The sequence below is a fragment of the Mauremys reevesii genome, linkage group 1 (genome assembly GCF_016161935.1).
Source record: "Mauremys reevesii isolate NIE-2019 linkage group 1, ASM1616193v1, whole genome shotgun sequence".
NCBI classification, from domain to species: domain Eukaryota; kingdom Metazoa; phylum Chordata; order Testudines; family Geoemydidae; genus Mauremys; species Mauremys reevesii.
In genome coordinates this window covers 135,322,875-135,338,737 of record NC_052623.1, presented here as the reverse complement: position 1 = coordinate 135,338,737, position 15,863 = coordinate 135,322,875, and the positions used below count along the sequence as shown (strand labels likewise).

Sequence of the window (15,863 nt, the reverse complement as noted above, 5' to 3'; positions counted from 1 at the left end):
ACAAAAATCGCACCAACATTTTTTAAAAAATTTCAATCTAATTCAAATCACTACTGCCAGAATAATCACCTTAGCCTACCGCTTTGATCACAGTACCTCCCTCTGTATCAAATACAAACTTTTGGTCCCTTCCATCAAGGCCCTTCTTCTATCTCACTATATTTCACACACACCCTTCGTTCTGCAAATGATGTCTGCCTCCATCACTCACTTGTCCACTTCTACCACACACACACCTTATGCCTCCTTCCTTGCTAATCCCAGTGCCTGGAATGCCCTCCCCAAAATGATTCTCACACCCAGTACCCTGTCCTTCAAACCCCTTCCAAAGATCCACCTTTACCATCACACCTATCTAATGATAATGACTAAGTATGTGACCTGTTTAGTGTTTCACTATTATCTCTTGTATACCCATCTTATTTTTATTCAAAAAAATTAAGCCTCCGTATTATACATAATATGAGGCTTGTTTTTTTTTTTTTTTTTTTTTTAAACATCGGTTTAGTTAGACTGGTATCCACATAGGGATTTGTACTCTTAAATTAAGATAAACTGATGAGTCAATTTAAAACTAAGTCAATTCCTTACCAACTTACGCTCAATCGATGTAAGCCATTTTAAAATGGATTTACATCTGTTTTTCTAAGTCACTTTTAAAACACACCTTTAGTTAAACCAATGCAAGTCCGTGTGTAGACAAGACCTTAAATATGATATCTAATGTTCCTAGTATTTCAACCTCTTCCTCTGCCCCTCTACCGTCATTTTGTTTCTACACACCTCTGTGGCATCTTAGACTGTAAGTGCACTCAAACAGTGAATGTCTGATGTTTGCACTGCACCTAGCAAAATAGGGCCCCAGTTTTGTTTGGGGCCTGTAGGTGCTACTCCAAACAAAAAAACAAGAATCCTACTGTAGAAACATGAGAAACGTTATTCCCTGTGGGCTGGCCGTAATCCAGCCTTTTTGCAACTTTTGTTTCTCTTTTTATCTTGCTTCTACTATTACAGATGCTACTATAGTCTATATTTGACTGGGAAGAAGATTGAGAGAGATGAGAAAACACCTACATTTCTATTTTCATTAGCCAATGCTGCAGTCAAACTAAAGACCCAATGTTAAGAATCTGTGGCACTTGCTTACTCTGCTGAAGAATGCAAGTTGTCACATCTTAGCAGACATGATATTCAGGAATTCTATTTTTAAACGGTAGGCAGAAGAAGTAGTTTTATTTTGTTCTGCCAAAAAAGCAATTAAATGTATTGCTGTAGAGACCCACACATATCTTTATAAAAGTACACCCCCATAAACTCCCACCACAATATTAGAAGCCCCATGAATCAAGCATTATATTTAATAGTTTTATGAAGGACAGGGTAAATATAGTGGAGGTTTATCCACTATAGGCTAATTCCTACACCTTTTTTCTTGCCTGTAAATTTTTGTTCTTGTGTTTGTACACTTTTGTTATACTTCATACTCTAAACAAACGTTTGCCTCTAACACAAACTAAATTGTTATCAAAATGGTCTCTAAATCTAAACTGAAGTTTGCTCAAGAAGACAAAAACCTAAATCCACATCTTATACTCAGGACTGAAATCTCAAGTCACTCATTCTTAAATCAACTAATTATAGAACCTGAAAAGCAGAGTAAAAGTGTTCTTTTATATGACATATGCATTCTAGCTACCATTTTTTTAAAAAGCTAATATTTAAGTTTCTGTTCAGTAACACCTAAACATGCATGTTATTTCTAAGTTCTTCTGTAGCACTTAGATGTTTAACATTTCTCTGTATTTGTCTTACCTTAAAACTCTTACCTTACCTTAAAACTCTTACACACATTTTCTATGCAAGAAAGCATCCTCATTTTGTCATTTTGTCCAAGATTAAACTGCATTACCTTTCATTCATCAGTACTTAGCAGTGATATGTCTCAAACTCTCAAGAACAAATATTTTCTGAAAATTCCTTCTATTCAAAACTTGGCTGCTCAGGGCTAGATATTGCAAGCTGCCAAATGCCCTCAAGTCCAACTCAAGGGTGTTCACCACCTCCCCACAGACAGCCAGGACCTTCTAAGATTAAGCACTTATCATACATTCCTACATATTCCTGTGTCATTGCCGTAACATTGCAAAGCTCTGAACTCTAACATTTTTTCTGATAAATATAATTTGAGCACCACATCATCCGGAAGTGCAAAACTGCATGGGTTTATAGAGCGCACAATATAAAATCTCATTTCTGTGAACTTTGACAAAACATTTATGAGCCTATCATCTTTCTTCTTGTTAAGGTTTCACAGCACTCTAATTTTTTTTTCTTCTTAAACTACTGCAAAAATTGGCTAACCTGACCACAAAGTTTAGTGTCACTCAATCTAAACTTAAAATTCTCATGTTCTTTTTAATACACGAATCTATCATTTGTACTGTACTGTAAGGAACAATCCTTCACTTTTTGGAGAGAAATGGCCTGCATAATCTGGAAAGCAGCTTCCATCGCTACCTTCCATGATCCACAATACTACTCTCAACACATTTTAGCCCTGTACTATTCAGAATCTTCTGCCACAGTAGGTACAGCATTAGTGTTCAACAAGGCTGGATAAACCATAGGCTATCAATGCCATTAATTAGGAAACATGTGGACATGAAATTAAGGCAGATAACGACTTTTCCCCAAAAAAGGCATATAATTTGGGCAAAAATAATACCCTAACCATCTCACTTGTTTCAAAGTATCTAAACCACAATACACTGAGGGTCAAAAAGATCTAGTTCATGGTTAATCATTTGAACTTGATCTCAGTTATCAAATAAGAGTAACAAAGAAGCTGTAATTTTTAAGTAAACAAGTTAGAAAATGTACCCAACACTGACTAGCCTGACATCTCTGGCCCCAATCCTTCAAACACTTGTGTCACTCACAAGTATCAAGTTAAGACTGTGTGTGTTTGGAGAATCAGGGCCCAAGCCAACTAGCTAGAGTGAAAAATACTTGCACCTATGCATCTGCAGCAATTTAAAGAATAGATTAATATATTTTAAAACCTAGATGGGACAGTTGTGATTATCTAGACTGATCACCTGCATACCACAGGCCATAAAAAGTCAACCAATAATTCTTGCATTCAGAGCAAAAATGGGGGAAAGGGGGAGAGGAGAGGCGATCTGGGCAAAACTGTCAGTCAACATGATCATGAAAAACCAACTGCAGGATGGTCCAAGTGGATCCCAGGGTTGCTTTATAGAGCCCCACCCCCACCCGACCTGTGACTGTCCTGCAGCCCTGTCAGTCACTGCATCTCTGGGTGGGAGGAGGGGTCCCACCACACCTACAGCAGGGAATGCCAACCTAGGTAAGCAGGGTGGGAGGAAGAGTGTGGAACAGAGAACCCCCTGGGGGAATTCCCTCCACATCCCCCCAACCCCTCTGCTCTCTCTGCAGGAGGAGAGCCATGGATGTGTGATGGGGGGAGGGAGCTGTCCAGTGAAGGCACTGCCAGGTCATTTAAAACTGCCAGGTGATTTGAGGGCAGTACAGTGGGGGGGAGGGCCTGCCCCCAGTGGAGTTGGGGGATTATGGGGGTGGATGTTGCCTAGTGAGTCGGGGGGGAGTATGGAGATAGAGGGGTACTGCCAGGTGATTTGGGGGCAGCATGGGGCACAGGGGCATTGCTGGGAGGTACAGAACATAATCATAACACAGACTGATTTTTATATTTTAATCTTCAAAAAATCTAAGAGCTTCCAGGGACCTAAACGGAAATCTCAAATGGCACCTCTGCACACTGTCATGACTTGTGGGGTGGGGGAGAGCCTCCAAGTTAAAATATATATATATATATATCCTAAAGTCGATTAAGAAAAGATTGAGAAACCCTGAACTATAACATATCCTAGAAAGGCATCCAATCTTGATTTAGAGACTTCAAGGCCTGCTACTTGATAAATTATTCCAACTGTTAATTTCCCTCACTATTATAATGGTGTACCTTATTTGCACTTTTTACTATTTCTAGCTTCAGCTTCCATAATTTCTTGTAATTACTTTGCTAATTTAAAGAGCCCTGAATTCTCAGTAAAAGCAGCGAAGAATCCTGTGGCACCTTATAGACTAACAGACGTTTTGGAGCATGACGTCTGTTAGTCTATAAGGTGCCACAGGATTCTTTGCTGCTTTTACAGATCCAGACTAACACGGCTACCCCTCTGATACCTGAATTCTCAGGTAACTTCTCCCTATGTAGGTCATTGTCTGTCAGTCAGTCACCTCTTACCTTTCCCTTCAATAAACTAAATACATTGAACTCTTTATGTCTGTCATTGGAAGGCATATTTTCCCAAATTTAAAATCAGTCTTTTAGCTCTTTTTGAACCCTCTCCAATTTTTCAACATCGTTTTTAAGGAACTGGCACAATATTCCAGCAATGGTCTCTCTAATGCCATATATGAAGAAAATATTACCTCTCTGTTCCAATATCCCCATTTATACACCCATGGTATACGTTAAACCTTTTCCAGAGCATCTCACTGGGAAATCTTGTTCAATTTAGCTATCTTCAACATCCTCTCAAGTAGCAGTTCTGAAACTGTCGGTTGGGACCCCAAAGTGGGTCATAACCCCATTTTAATGGGGTTGCCAGGGCCAGCATTAGACTTGCTTGGGCCCAGGCGCCGGCCCCCTCACCCCCAACCTGGGGGCAGTGGGGCTCTGGCCCTGGCCCCCCTCTCCTCTAGGGTCATGTAGTTGTCAGAAAGGGATCGTGGTGCAATGAAATTTGAGAACGCCTACTCTAAAGCCTGTTCAGAGTCAATACTTTCCAGGACCTGCCTGTAGGTAATGGCCTGCATTTTTTATACCTCTACCTTGAACTGTATTATAGCATATTGTTTGACTGCAGCAAGCTTACCAACTGATTCAGATTGCTCTGGATCACTGACCAATGATCATAATTTACCATTCCACCAATCTGCAAACTCTATCAGCAATTATTTTATGTTTTCTTCCACATCACTGATAATTATTAAACAGCTTTAGACCAAGAACCAGTCCCTGTGGGATGGCACAAAGAACACACCCTGTTTAGTTAAGGGCAGGAACTACAACAAAAAGGAAATGGTGAGAAAAGTCTGAAAATAACTTGGAATTTTATTAAGGAATATTGAAAAAGCAAACTTAAATCAGGGCCTGGTCTTGTGTACAGTAAGTTAGATCAACAGACTGGAAATAAATCTCCTTGAGGAAGATGAAAAGGGTCTCAATAATTCAAACTAGTTATTGAATGTTATAAAATGTTTGGCCCTTTCAGTACTGTTCCTATAGACAATTTTCTTTATTTTTTTTTCTACGAGAATTGATTCAACTGACATTCACTAATCCCGTGTGAGAAAAGGTGACTTGAGTGCACAGAGAACAATCTCTCCTGTTGGGTGACAGAGTAGGTTAACTGAATTGCTTCCCTCCCTTAAATTTGCAACTACACATATGAAAGGGTAAAAGAAATCCCTAATGATTTAAGATTAACAGCTGTCCTGCCACTATCTTCCAAGTTCTCCTGTCACATGGATACAAATACCATGTAAATCAATGGGAGCAGCATCTGTGTAATTGCAAGCAACATTTAACCTATGGCCTGGTAGTTAAGTGTCCATCTAACTTGTACATTAAAATATTTTTTTAGGTCTCAAACCTGCAAAGACTTATGCCCAAGCTTACCTTTGACTTCAAGGGGACTATTCACAGTGCATAGCATTCAGCTGATCCTGAAAAGAGTTGTGTAAGACTTTCGGGCAGAGACTGTCATTGTCTTTATGTTTGTACAATGTCTAACAAAATAAGGTCCTGACTTGGTTGAATGGACCCTGCTCACTTAATCAAAGCTAGTCAATCTTTTGTATTCTCCCTGTTCTGACTTTTTAGAGTACTTAGCATCATACAGCACTCCATAATGTTCAAAGAACAACTCTCACTAACTTCAGTTGCAGCTGTGAGTATTCAGCACTTCTGCAAATCAAATCCCAGGGTCTCAAGTCAGGCAGCCAAAAAATTAGGAACACACAGTCAGTGATCACCTGCAAAAAGCCTGGTTTAAGCGACAGAATCTCAGGGCAGAGGTAGACTAGAATCCAATTCTCCAGAGCAGCAATCGACTGCCTAACCAGGAGAACCTCCTTTATCTTCCTTCAATTCCCAGGCTCATTCACTGCAAACCTTCCAACCTCCAAATCACTTCCAGAGAACATCTGTACACGCTCGTGCTTCACACCATCCATTTCCTAGCCCTTGTATCCCGCCCCTACACCAAGTGGTGGGATCTGCTGCCACCTGCGGAGCATAGGTGCTAGAACTAGGGATTCGGGTGGTGCTCACTCACCCCCTGGCTTGACATGGTTTCCATTATATAAAGGGTTTACAGTTTGGTTCAATGGCGCTCAACATCCCCACTATACAAATTGTTCCAGCACCCCTGCTGAGTAGGGGGAGGAACCCCAGTGGGCCAGTCTGTACTACACTTTGGTTCAATGGCCCGGAGTCTGGTAAGGAGTGTGTCTGGTGGGTACAGCCTGTCCTGCCCACCCATCCAAGTGTGACCCCTTTCTTTTCTGCTCTATCCCTCCCAACGTGTCCTGGCCCTGTCTCTTCCCAGTCCTATTCTCCTTATTTAGCCAGTCCCAGTCTCTACACCTCAGGGTTTTCATCCCAGGATCACCAAGCCCTAGTCTTACCCCTCCAAACTGCTCACCCCAGTCTCACTCTGCCACTCCTATTCCGTCTCCTGGCCCAATCCCTCTTCCCCCCCCCCCATCCTGACCTCCACTCACTGCTCCCCTATCTATGTTCCCCGTCAGTAGCTCAGTCTCCCTCCACATAGGTTCCTCATCCAATCTCACTGTCCCTTCTTCCTCATCCCAGCTCCTTGTCCAGCCAGTCCCATTTCTCCCCCACACCTTAGCTCTTCTGTAGATGCCTCCCCACCCTCTCACTTCTTTCTCCCTGCCCCATTGGTTCCCATTCCCAGTCTCCTTCACCTCCACATCTCCCTCCCTGGCTCTTAGACTCGACTCACCTCTACCCCTCCCAATTCCCTTTACTCAGCTTCCATTCTCAGTTTTGGGGTTCACCCCCCATTTCCTCCAGACTATTCCCCCTCCAAGTCTAGCTTTTGTCCCCTCTGCATTCAAATCAGGTGACTTTCTCCTCCATGCTGCCTGAATGGGTGCCAACAGGGGACCACTAAGAGCACAGGAAAGGTAGACCTCCATCTCTCAGTTTTAACTTCACGTGCCCATGCTCAACACAGTCTGCAGCAGCCCAGAGCTGCAATTGCAGAGCATCTCCTGCTCAGCTCCAAGTCGCAGCATACTCAGTGCAGACGGAATCTTCAGATAATTTAGCTGCTAAAATCAAAATCTCTACTGAGCATGTGCAAACTGCAATTTTTCAAAGGCTTTTTCAAATTTTGACAGTTTTCACAGGGACAGAAAAAGGCACATCCCCAGCACAAAGTACACTCCCTTGCCAAATTTGACCTTCTCCGAAAAAACGGTCACAGGAAACTTGTATTACCATAGTATCTAAGCACCAAGCACCCTAGCCACTGATCAAGATCCCACTGAAGAATTTACAATCTATGGCCTGGTCTACAACACAAAGGTATGCCAGAATAGCTATGCTGGCTAGGAGTGTGGAACAAAAAAATCATACCCCCTGAAGATAATTAGGCTGACAAAACCACTAGCGCAGACGATTCTGTCATCTTAACTAATGTCATTCGGGAAGGTGGTATTACTATGCCGGCAGAAGAATTTCTGTCTACGCTACAGAGCCCAGGTATAATAGAGACAGATGGAGACAGAAGACAGATGGATAATTATCAACACGTCTGAACTTCCCCATTAACAATTAATTTTTGAGAACTAGCAGTTTATAATCCATTTAATACATAGCACACTGATTCTGTATAGTGCTAAGAAGTCTACGTACATCAACACAATTATCTTTGTCAACCAAGGCGGTGATCGAGCTCAAAGATAAAATACTCACTAAAACTGCTTGTCCGACTGTGATGGGGTGTGCTCGCCACACCAGCCCTGAAAGAGCTGATTAGGCTAAGTGGGCCCCCATCAACCAATTAAGCTGCAAATGGGGGAGACTTAGGTTGTGTGGAGGGCCTAATTACAAGGAAGTTCACTTATGAGGGAGCAGGCAGAGCTTCTATAAAGCTAGGAGGCTGGCAGTGGCAACAGAGTGGGAGGCAGCAGGGATGCAGCCTGCATCCTCTCTCTCTGCAGTAAGGGAGCAGGAATGGGATATAGAAACTCATGAGGAAGGGTTTACTTAGTGGGCCTAAGAGAAAGGGTTGTGAGTAAGAAGGCTGATGAAAAAGAAGCATGGTGGGCTGTAGTTCAGGGAAGAGGGCAGTAAGGTTGGTGAAGTCCCAGACCAACTGCTTGCTACAGAGCCCTGAACAGGAACCCAGAGTAGAGGGTATGCCTTGGTTTCCCTATCATCCACTACAGAATGGTTTTGTTAAGGGCAGCTGATAGGAAGACTGGCAGAGACACTGCAAGAGTGACAAAGTCAGGGCAGTGGGTGCAGAAGGACTTTGAAAGACTCCCCATGAAGAGGAAATTATAGTGTGATCTGGCTGGAGGGTCACGTCACGCAGTAGACATACTGTAACTTGGTGAGCAGGAGAAGAACTGTATGGTGGAAGACCAAAAAGGGATTGCTAAACTGGGCAGAGCTAACCACCAGGAGGCACCATCCAGCGGCAAGCAGAACACCCTTTGACACTGACCTTCCTTACTTCATCTCACATATTATTCCTTGTTTTCCTTCCTAGCTTTACTCCACTTTCTTTCCTATAATAGATCTTAATGTATTTTTCCTGAGTCATATTCAGTTTCCAGTTCTCTTCTTTCTCTTTCCATCTACCACCATCTCATCTCTCTTTTCACTGTGTTCTTCTCCTCCTCTCTCTTGCATTTCTTCCTCACCCCTGCCTCCAAAAAAAATCTGTATACTGCTCTCCTAACTTATCCCATTAACCTTTCCCCCCCCCTCTCTCCTGCCAACCCTGACATAGGGATCAATTTGTTAACCAAACAACTGGTGGTAGGTTTAAGTTTTTACTCAAACAAATGATTGAGACACACAGCCCACGCACAGTCTGGAGGCAATGCCCAAAAGAAGAGCCATGCCCCAAGCTGCTGGGAATGGGAAACATGCTGGAAAGCCTAATAGAGTGTTGTCCCTGATGTGTGCTTAGGAGTAGGGCTCCATCTTTCCTATCATTCTCTAGTTAGTAGATGGCTGATAATCTGAGATGCCTGTGGGCCAAGCTTCAATTTTTTCCCAATACCTTTTGGCTGCTAGATAGTAAAAACATGCTGGGTGTGTCCTCCTCCTCCCCTTCCCCCCAAAAAACCCACCCCCTTTTGGCTGCTTCAGGAATGGGGAGTAATTTCTGCTACTTTACTCCTCCCCCAGTCTCCTGGTTGATGTGATGGGGGGAGGTGTATTACTACTACCCTATCCCTCCCTCAATCTGGTGTTAAGTCCTTTTCTCCAAAAAATGAATAGCTACAGTACATATGTCTCCTAGCTGCTTAGGGCTTTCCCAAGCATTGGCAAAATTGAGTTCTTATTTGTTCCACTGCCACCCAGAAGACTCTGAATAGCAGCAATGAAAACTCACAAGCCTGGTCAGTTTTCACTCTATAGCATTTCCAAAGAAACATCTAATCAGCAGCATACTCTGAAGATGTCTGTCTGTAAGATAACATAGCAGCATCTTATCCTGAGTTTGCATTTGAAAGGTTATCTTTGCAACCACAGGGCTAGAATGAAGGCTTAAATTCTGCAGAAGTTGATGGCACTGGCCTGATATAAATCACCTTTTGTATCTGCTTCAAGTTATGTGTGTCAATCTCCACTGAACAAACTATACCACATATTCATGCATTCTTGGTGAGCCAAGGGAAGATTAAGCATTAATCTAAATTAGTATTTGGACAAAGCTATACACATCAGACAACATTCCAAATTACTGATTATTTTAACAAATTAAGGCATATAATTTTAAGCATACTGAAGTAAATTCAGTCATGAATTCAATGGTGTTATGCTAAGACTTGTTTAATTCTTTCCTCTGCACTCTATATATTTGCTCCATATATTCCGAAGAACCATATGGAAAGGCTTCCTCCTTCCGTTACATTTCAGGGGAAAGCAAAGAGATAGACTGACTACTGAGACAAATATACTTGCCTTCAGACACCCTGAAGGTAGCATATTCAAAACCAAAAATTGAGCCATTAAACCTCACCCACCTTGTCTCTCTAATATCCTGGGCTATAATACCACTGCATGTTCAAAATAAGTCAATAGCAGCATTAGAGTATACAATCAATGCAGAAAATTATATGTCAACTGAATACAGAAAACTGCAGTACATGAACACAAAACATACACATATACACAGTCAATAGAATATGGAAAGATTGTTTTCAGATAAAACAGTTAACTGTATAAACAGTATAAATATTTACCTACAAAAACAGCAATGTACCATTGTGCAAGAAAACAGGAATTGAACAAATTATTATTACAGTCTTTAAACCAGACTCCATTTAAATGTTTCTGTGGCCTGCTTAACATTCCATGCATATTTCTGGCAAGGTAGTTCTGGACGAAGTTCAAACTATCCTTTTCTAACTTTCACTTACTATAAAAAATTGTTTAATATAGAAAAGTATACAGCAAACTTTCTTATTTTACCAACACCTAAAATACTGACACTTGTGTTCAGTAACTCTACATGGAATTTTTTAGAGCAACTCTTCAAAGTGAGATTGTGTTTACCAGGCCACACCATCTATAAATGTTACATACTTCCATAATCTTTAAACTGTAATAAATTCTTCAGTTAGCTGATGCAAGTTTATAAAAAAAAAATACTTAAACCTGTTTTTAAAAAGTGATGTTTTCTCACTCATTGAGACATGCCACCAAGCCCAAAATATGTGAAGTCATTTTGTAACAATATAGTCCAAAGTAATTTGTAGTAGCCCACATATTCCTCAAATTGATTAGAAAAAACACCGATTTACCAAATTTCTCCCTAAATGTTATCTTCTGATAAGGTAATCCATATTATTTCATTATATCCCAAGCAGCTGTGTTTCCAATTTGTTCAAACCGGCTAATAAATCAGCATGGTCATGCTGCAAAGTTATAGTGGATTCTATACTAGCATTTGAAAAACGAAAACACACTCCAGCTTCTAGCTATACACCACTTACAAAAAACTATGCATGGGCACTAACTACAGACAGTGCTGCTTTGTCTCCTAAAATAAGCTTTTACTGCTCAAATAATATTTACAAATTGGAAGTAAAAAGATACTTTAACACTATACAGAAATGACTAGGGACCTGATCCTGCAAACACACACCGCTAACTTAAGTGAGCTGGCCCACTTCAGAAGTCAGTGTGATTATTCATGCAAGTAAAGTTAAGCATGTGCAAGTGTTGACAGGGACTGAGTACTGTATCAGAATAAAGCTATGCAGCTCAATCAGTCTATCCACTGTAAGAGACTTTATGCTCCATTTCTTTTAAAAACACAGCTACATCTAAAATAGTGCAGTTTGAGGGGTGTGGGAGTTAAGCAGAGAAGCAAAGAGTCCACACAAGGCCCCTTTAAGAATATTTAAATCAGAGGAGGCCTAAATATTTTTCTGTTCTTCTGAGAAGGAAATGGCAGGTCAAAGCTTGAGAAGAAATGTATTAGATTTCAACAAGTGACAACTCTGTACTTCTAAACTACACCACAATGCACCAAATAATATCTCCACTTTCACACTTCATAGCAAAGCGATATTTCACCCCACTATGAATACTTTAAAATGCTCATGTTGAATTACAAACAATAGTTTGCAGACGTTTCCATGAGAGCAAGAATAGTTTATTTGACTTCATATTGGGAGTTGAGTTAAAAATTACTAGCGCAAACCGTGACTTACAAAAATCCAATAAACCCTTTAAATATGTTGCGGTAAGTGTCCTTTCTGGATTTTCTTGGCTCGTAAACTTACACCATGGAACAGACAAGCCACCCCCATCGCCCGATCAATAAAATCGAGTGCCCGCAGAACGGCTGCTCTTTCAGGTGGCTTCAGCCCATCTGTGCAAGCTGAAATGCTGCAACAGTTCTGCTGCTCGGAATGTCTCTGCGTTCGCGCGGGCTGAACCTGGCTCCAGCACAGCGAGCAGCCCGGCGAAGGCGTGACGGCCCCAGCCAGTGCGCACACACCTCCCGACCTCTCTGCTGGGGGAGTGCGGAGAGGGCAAGCGGGCCCCGTTAGTGTCCAAAAGCAAATCCCCGCTGCTGGGCCGAGGGAAGCGAGGCAGCCGATCCACCCTAGCCCGGGCTACTGCCCGCCCCCAGGAAGGGAGCACAACGGGGCAATGGAACCCCCCCCCGGAGGAGCTGGGAGCAGGGGGGCATCAGCCAGATGTAACCAGGGGCTCGCCAGGCTCCCATCCCTTGTGCCCCCCTGTCTGGGGCGGCCCTGGACGCAGTTAGCGGCCCTTCCCCCAGCGCAGCCCCCGGTGCAGGCGCCCTGGGTGCCCGCCGGCCCCTTACCTGTCCCGGGGGTCGATCCACGAGGTCTGCCGGGTGTTGTGGTCGATGTAGAAGACGCGCCCGTCGAAGTCTCTCGCCTCCTCCCAGCCCGCGGGCAGCGGCAGCTCCGAGCTCTCCCGGCCCCGCTGGCCGCCCCCCGCCGCCGGCTGCCCGGCTCCCTGCTGCTGCTGCTGCCGCCGCCGCCGGCCGCTCACCCAGGGCATGGCCCCGCCGCTCCCCGGCCGCCGCCACCCGGCCCCGGCCGCCGCCCGCTCCCCAGCCGGCCCCGCTGCCGGGCCCCGGCCGCCCGCCGCCGTCGCCGCCTCCAGCGCTACCAAGCGGCCCCGCGGGGAGCGGGACTCGGGCGGCTCCGGCAGCGCCGCGCCGGGTTCATCCTCCCCCGCTCCGAGCCGGGACCAGCCCCGCCGCTAACCCCGCCCGGCAGCGGCCCCGAGAGCCCGCGTCTCCCAGCGCCCGCCCCGCTCACAGCGCCGCCGGCTCCCCCCGCTCCCGCCCGGCGCCTGCCCCGGCCATCTTCCCTCCCTGCCTGCCTGCGCCAGGGCCGGCCCCTCCCGGCGATTCCCACGCTGGGGCGGGGAGCGGCGCTTCCCCTCCGCCCGCCTCCAGCCCCGGCGGCGCAGATACTCCCCTCCGGCCTGGAGAGACCCGCTCCCGGGAGGGGGGCGCGGCGGGGCGAGGCGGCCGAAGTTAGTTCCTGGCCCAGGTGGCGCGGAAACAAATCCGGGCGTAAGGAACCGGGGGGGAATCCGGAGCGGCGGGGCCACGCGGGGTTTGCGCCTGTGTTCGGAGCCGGGCTCGGGTTACAGCCGCACGCCCCCATCCAGGGTAGTGGCTCGGCCTGGGGGAAGAGAGCCGCCCCGTGTGAAACCGCTCCAAGTGGGGAGGGTGCCCACATCTAACCCCTTCTAGAGCATGCGAGTTTCACCCCTACCCTGTGTTCACACGCGCCATTGGGAGACTGAGGCGCAATTATAAAGGGGCTGGAGCGGCCTCGCCCTGCCTCATGACATGCCTCTTCACAACTTCCTCCATCCCAAAGCCCGGGTCCTCAGGGGACTTAGGCTCCTAACTTCAATTCATTTCAATGGAAGCTTGGAGCCTTTGGAGGATCTGGGACCAAGTGTCCGTCAAAATCTGTAGCTGTCACTAAGATGGTAAGTAATATGTATGGGGAATGTTTGACCCTTAGAGCCTGCAGGGGATAAGATTTAAAGGCGTGCAGAAGAGACCAGCTACACAACATCAGTGCAACCCTGACTGCCTCCCTGGAGCTGGCAATAGCGATGGGCAGAGGAGTTGGAGAATCTGATGATTGTGATATGAGATGTGGGAGGTTTGAGCCCCTCTCTCTTCCCCCATGTGTCCGCATTTCTCATGGTACACAGGCACCTCTTTCCTTTGATCAGCATGCCTCTTTTCAGTGCTGAATTGTGGTGTATTAGTAGCAACACAGGAGTCTCCTTGCCATGGGGATTGCCAGCAGTGAGATGGGATATGAGAGTGGTCTGTAGGTTTAATAATGGTTAAGTGATACCGTTACATGGAATCCTATAAGGGTTGAAGGGGTCATAGCATTTAGCAAATGTTGGGATGTTTCTGTGGAGTAGGATCAGTGTTTGAGAGTAGGATCGGTGGAGGTAGCTCCTGTTAATACATGTTACCTAACACAAAACATGCACCTGGCACACCTGCACTCTTTATTTCCTAACTTTGAAAGATCTGAGTTTAGCTGAACTTGTTGTTTCAGAAGGGCACAAAGCATCCCCCGTTAACTTTAAATCTAGGTGAAAGTTTTGAGGTACTAAATTTTTATTTTTTTTAAAAGCAGCAAAGAGCCCTGTGGCACCTTATAGACTAACAGACGTATTGGAGCATAAGCTTTTGTGGGTGAATACCCACTTCATTGGATGCATGTAGTGGAAATTTCCAGAGGCAGGTATAAATATGCAAGCATTATCCAATACGTCTGTTAGTCTATAAGGTGCCACAGGACTCTTTGCTGCTTTTACAGATCCAGACTAACACGGCTACCCCTCCGATGCTATTTTTTTTAAGTAATTTATTAGCACTTCCATGTATCATACCCAGCTCTCCCTTCCACAGCCTCTGGCTCCTTCACAGCGATTAGTCCCAGTGCAGAATGCACTGGCTGCATGTTAGGCCCTTCCCTCAGCATCATCTCCATGTCTCTGCCAGTCTAGAACAGCCTGGCTCTCCCTCCTCAACCATCCACTCCATGCAGAGGCAGGCAGCAGCATGGAACCTGCAGCTGGAGGATTCAGGGTCAGGGACAAAGAGTCAGAAGGGACATGTTTTGAAGAGGAGAAAGACATAGTGGCTGACCGGAGAAGAAGGATGGTCCAGGGGTTAGGACCTCAAACTTGGGTCCAATTTGTTGCTCTGCGACAGACCATTTGTGACCTTGACCAAGTCAGTCTCTCTGTGACTAAGCTCCTCATCAGTAAAAATGGGAATAATAACACTTCCCTGCAGAAATGGAGTCCCTCAGTCTACCTGCCTTAGGCCCATAAGCAGGTGGTTTCAGGGGCCCCATTTCCATGGAAGGGGCAACAGAGCGAATCGGTGCCCAGGAAGTCTGCAGAGAGGCCAAAGGAGGAAACAGCACTGTAGCCTGTTGAGACGGCCTGCTTAAAATATCTAGGGATCCAGAGGTTTGGATTCCCCTCACAGCTCTTTATTGAGTGGCCATGAGGGGGCGCTTCAATAGACCTGGTGTACCCCACACACCTCCTGGGTGTGGTGCTCTGTCCCATCTAGTGGCACTGAGACCACTTAGCCCTGGTCTACACTACAGGGTTAGGTCGAATTTAGCCGCAGTAGGTCGATTTTACAATGAATGCGTCTACACAAGCAACCCCGTTCTGTCAACCTAAAGGGCTCTTAAAATCGACTCCTCCCCGGCAAGGGGATTAGTGCTAAAATCGACCTTGCTGGGTCGAATTTGGGGTAGTGCGGATGCAAATCGACGTTATTGGCCTCTGGGAGCTATCCCAGAGTGCTCCAATATGACAGCTCTGGACAGCACTTTGAACTCCGATGCACTAGCCAGGTACACAGGAAAAGCCCTGGGAACTTTTGAATTTCATTTCCTGTTTGGTCAGCGTGGCGAGCACAGCAGCACAGGTGACCATGCACTCCTCCCAGAATCGCAAACGAGCTCCAGCATGAAGCGAA

General features: G+C 45.3%; 1 protein-coding gene across 4 annotated transcripts in view; it reads right to left on the bottom strand.

Annotated features, from left to right (window-relative positions):
- Positions 1-12,842, bottom strand: part of WWC3 (WWC family member 3) — a 176,344-nt gene extending 163,502 nt beyond the window's left edge. For 2 of the 4 annotated variants that reach the window (XM_039500168.1, XM_039500169.1), the window contains exon 1: positions 12,669-12,842. Coding sequence is in view for 1 of the 4 variants with exons in the window: in XM_039500162.1 (XP_039356096.1) it covers positions 12,118-12,122 (5 nt within the window). In the remaining 3 variants the exon portion in view is untranslated. Of the gene's footprint in view, positions 1-12,045; positions 12,067-12,117; positions 12,232-12,668 lie in introns of those variants that run through there. The other 2 variants (XM_039500162.1, XM_039500167.1) reach the window with 2 other exon arrangements.
- Positions 12,843-15,863: the final 3,021 nt, after the last annotated feature.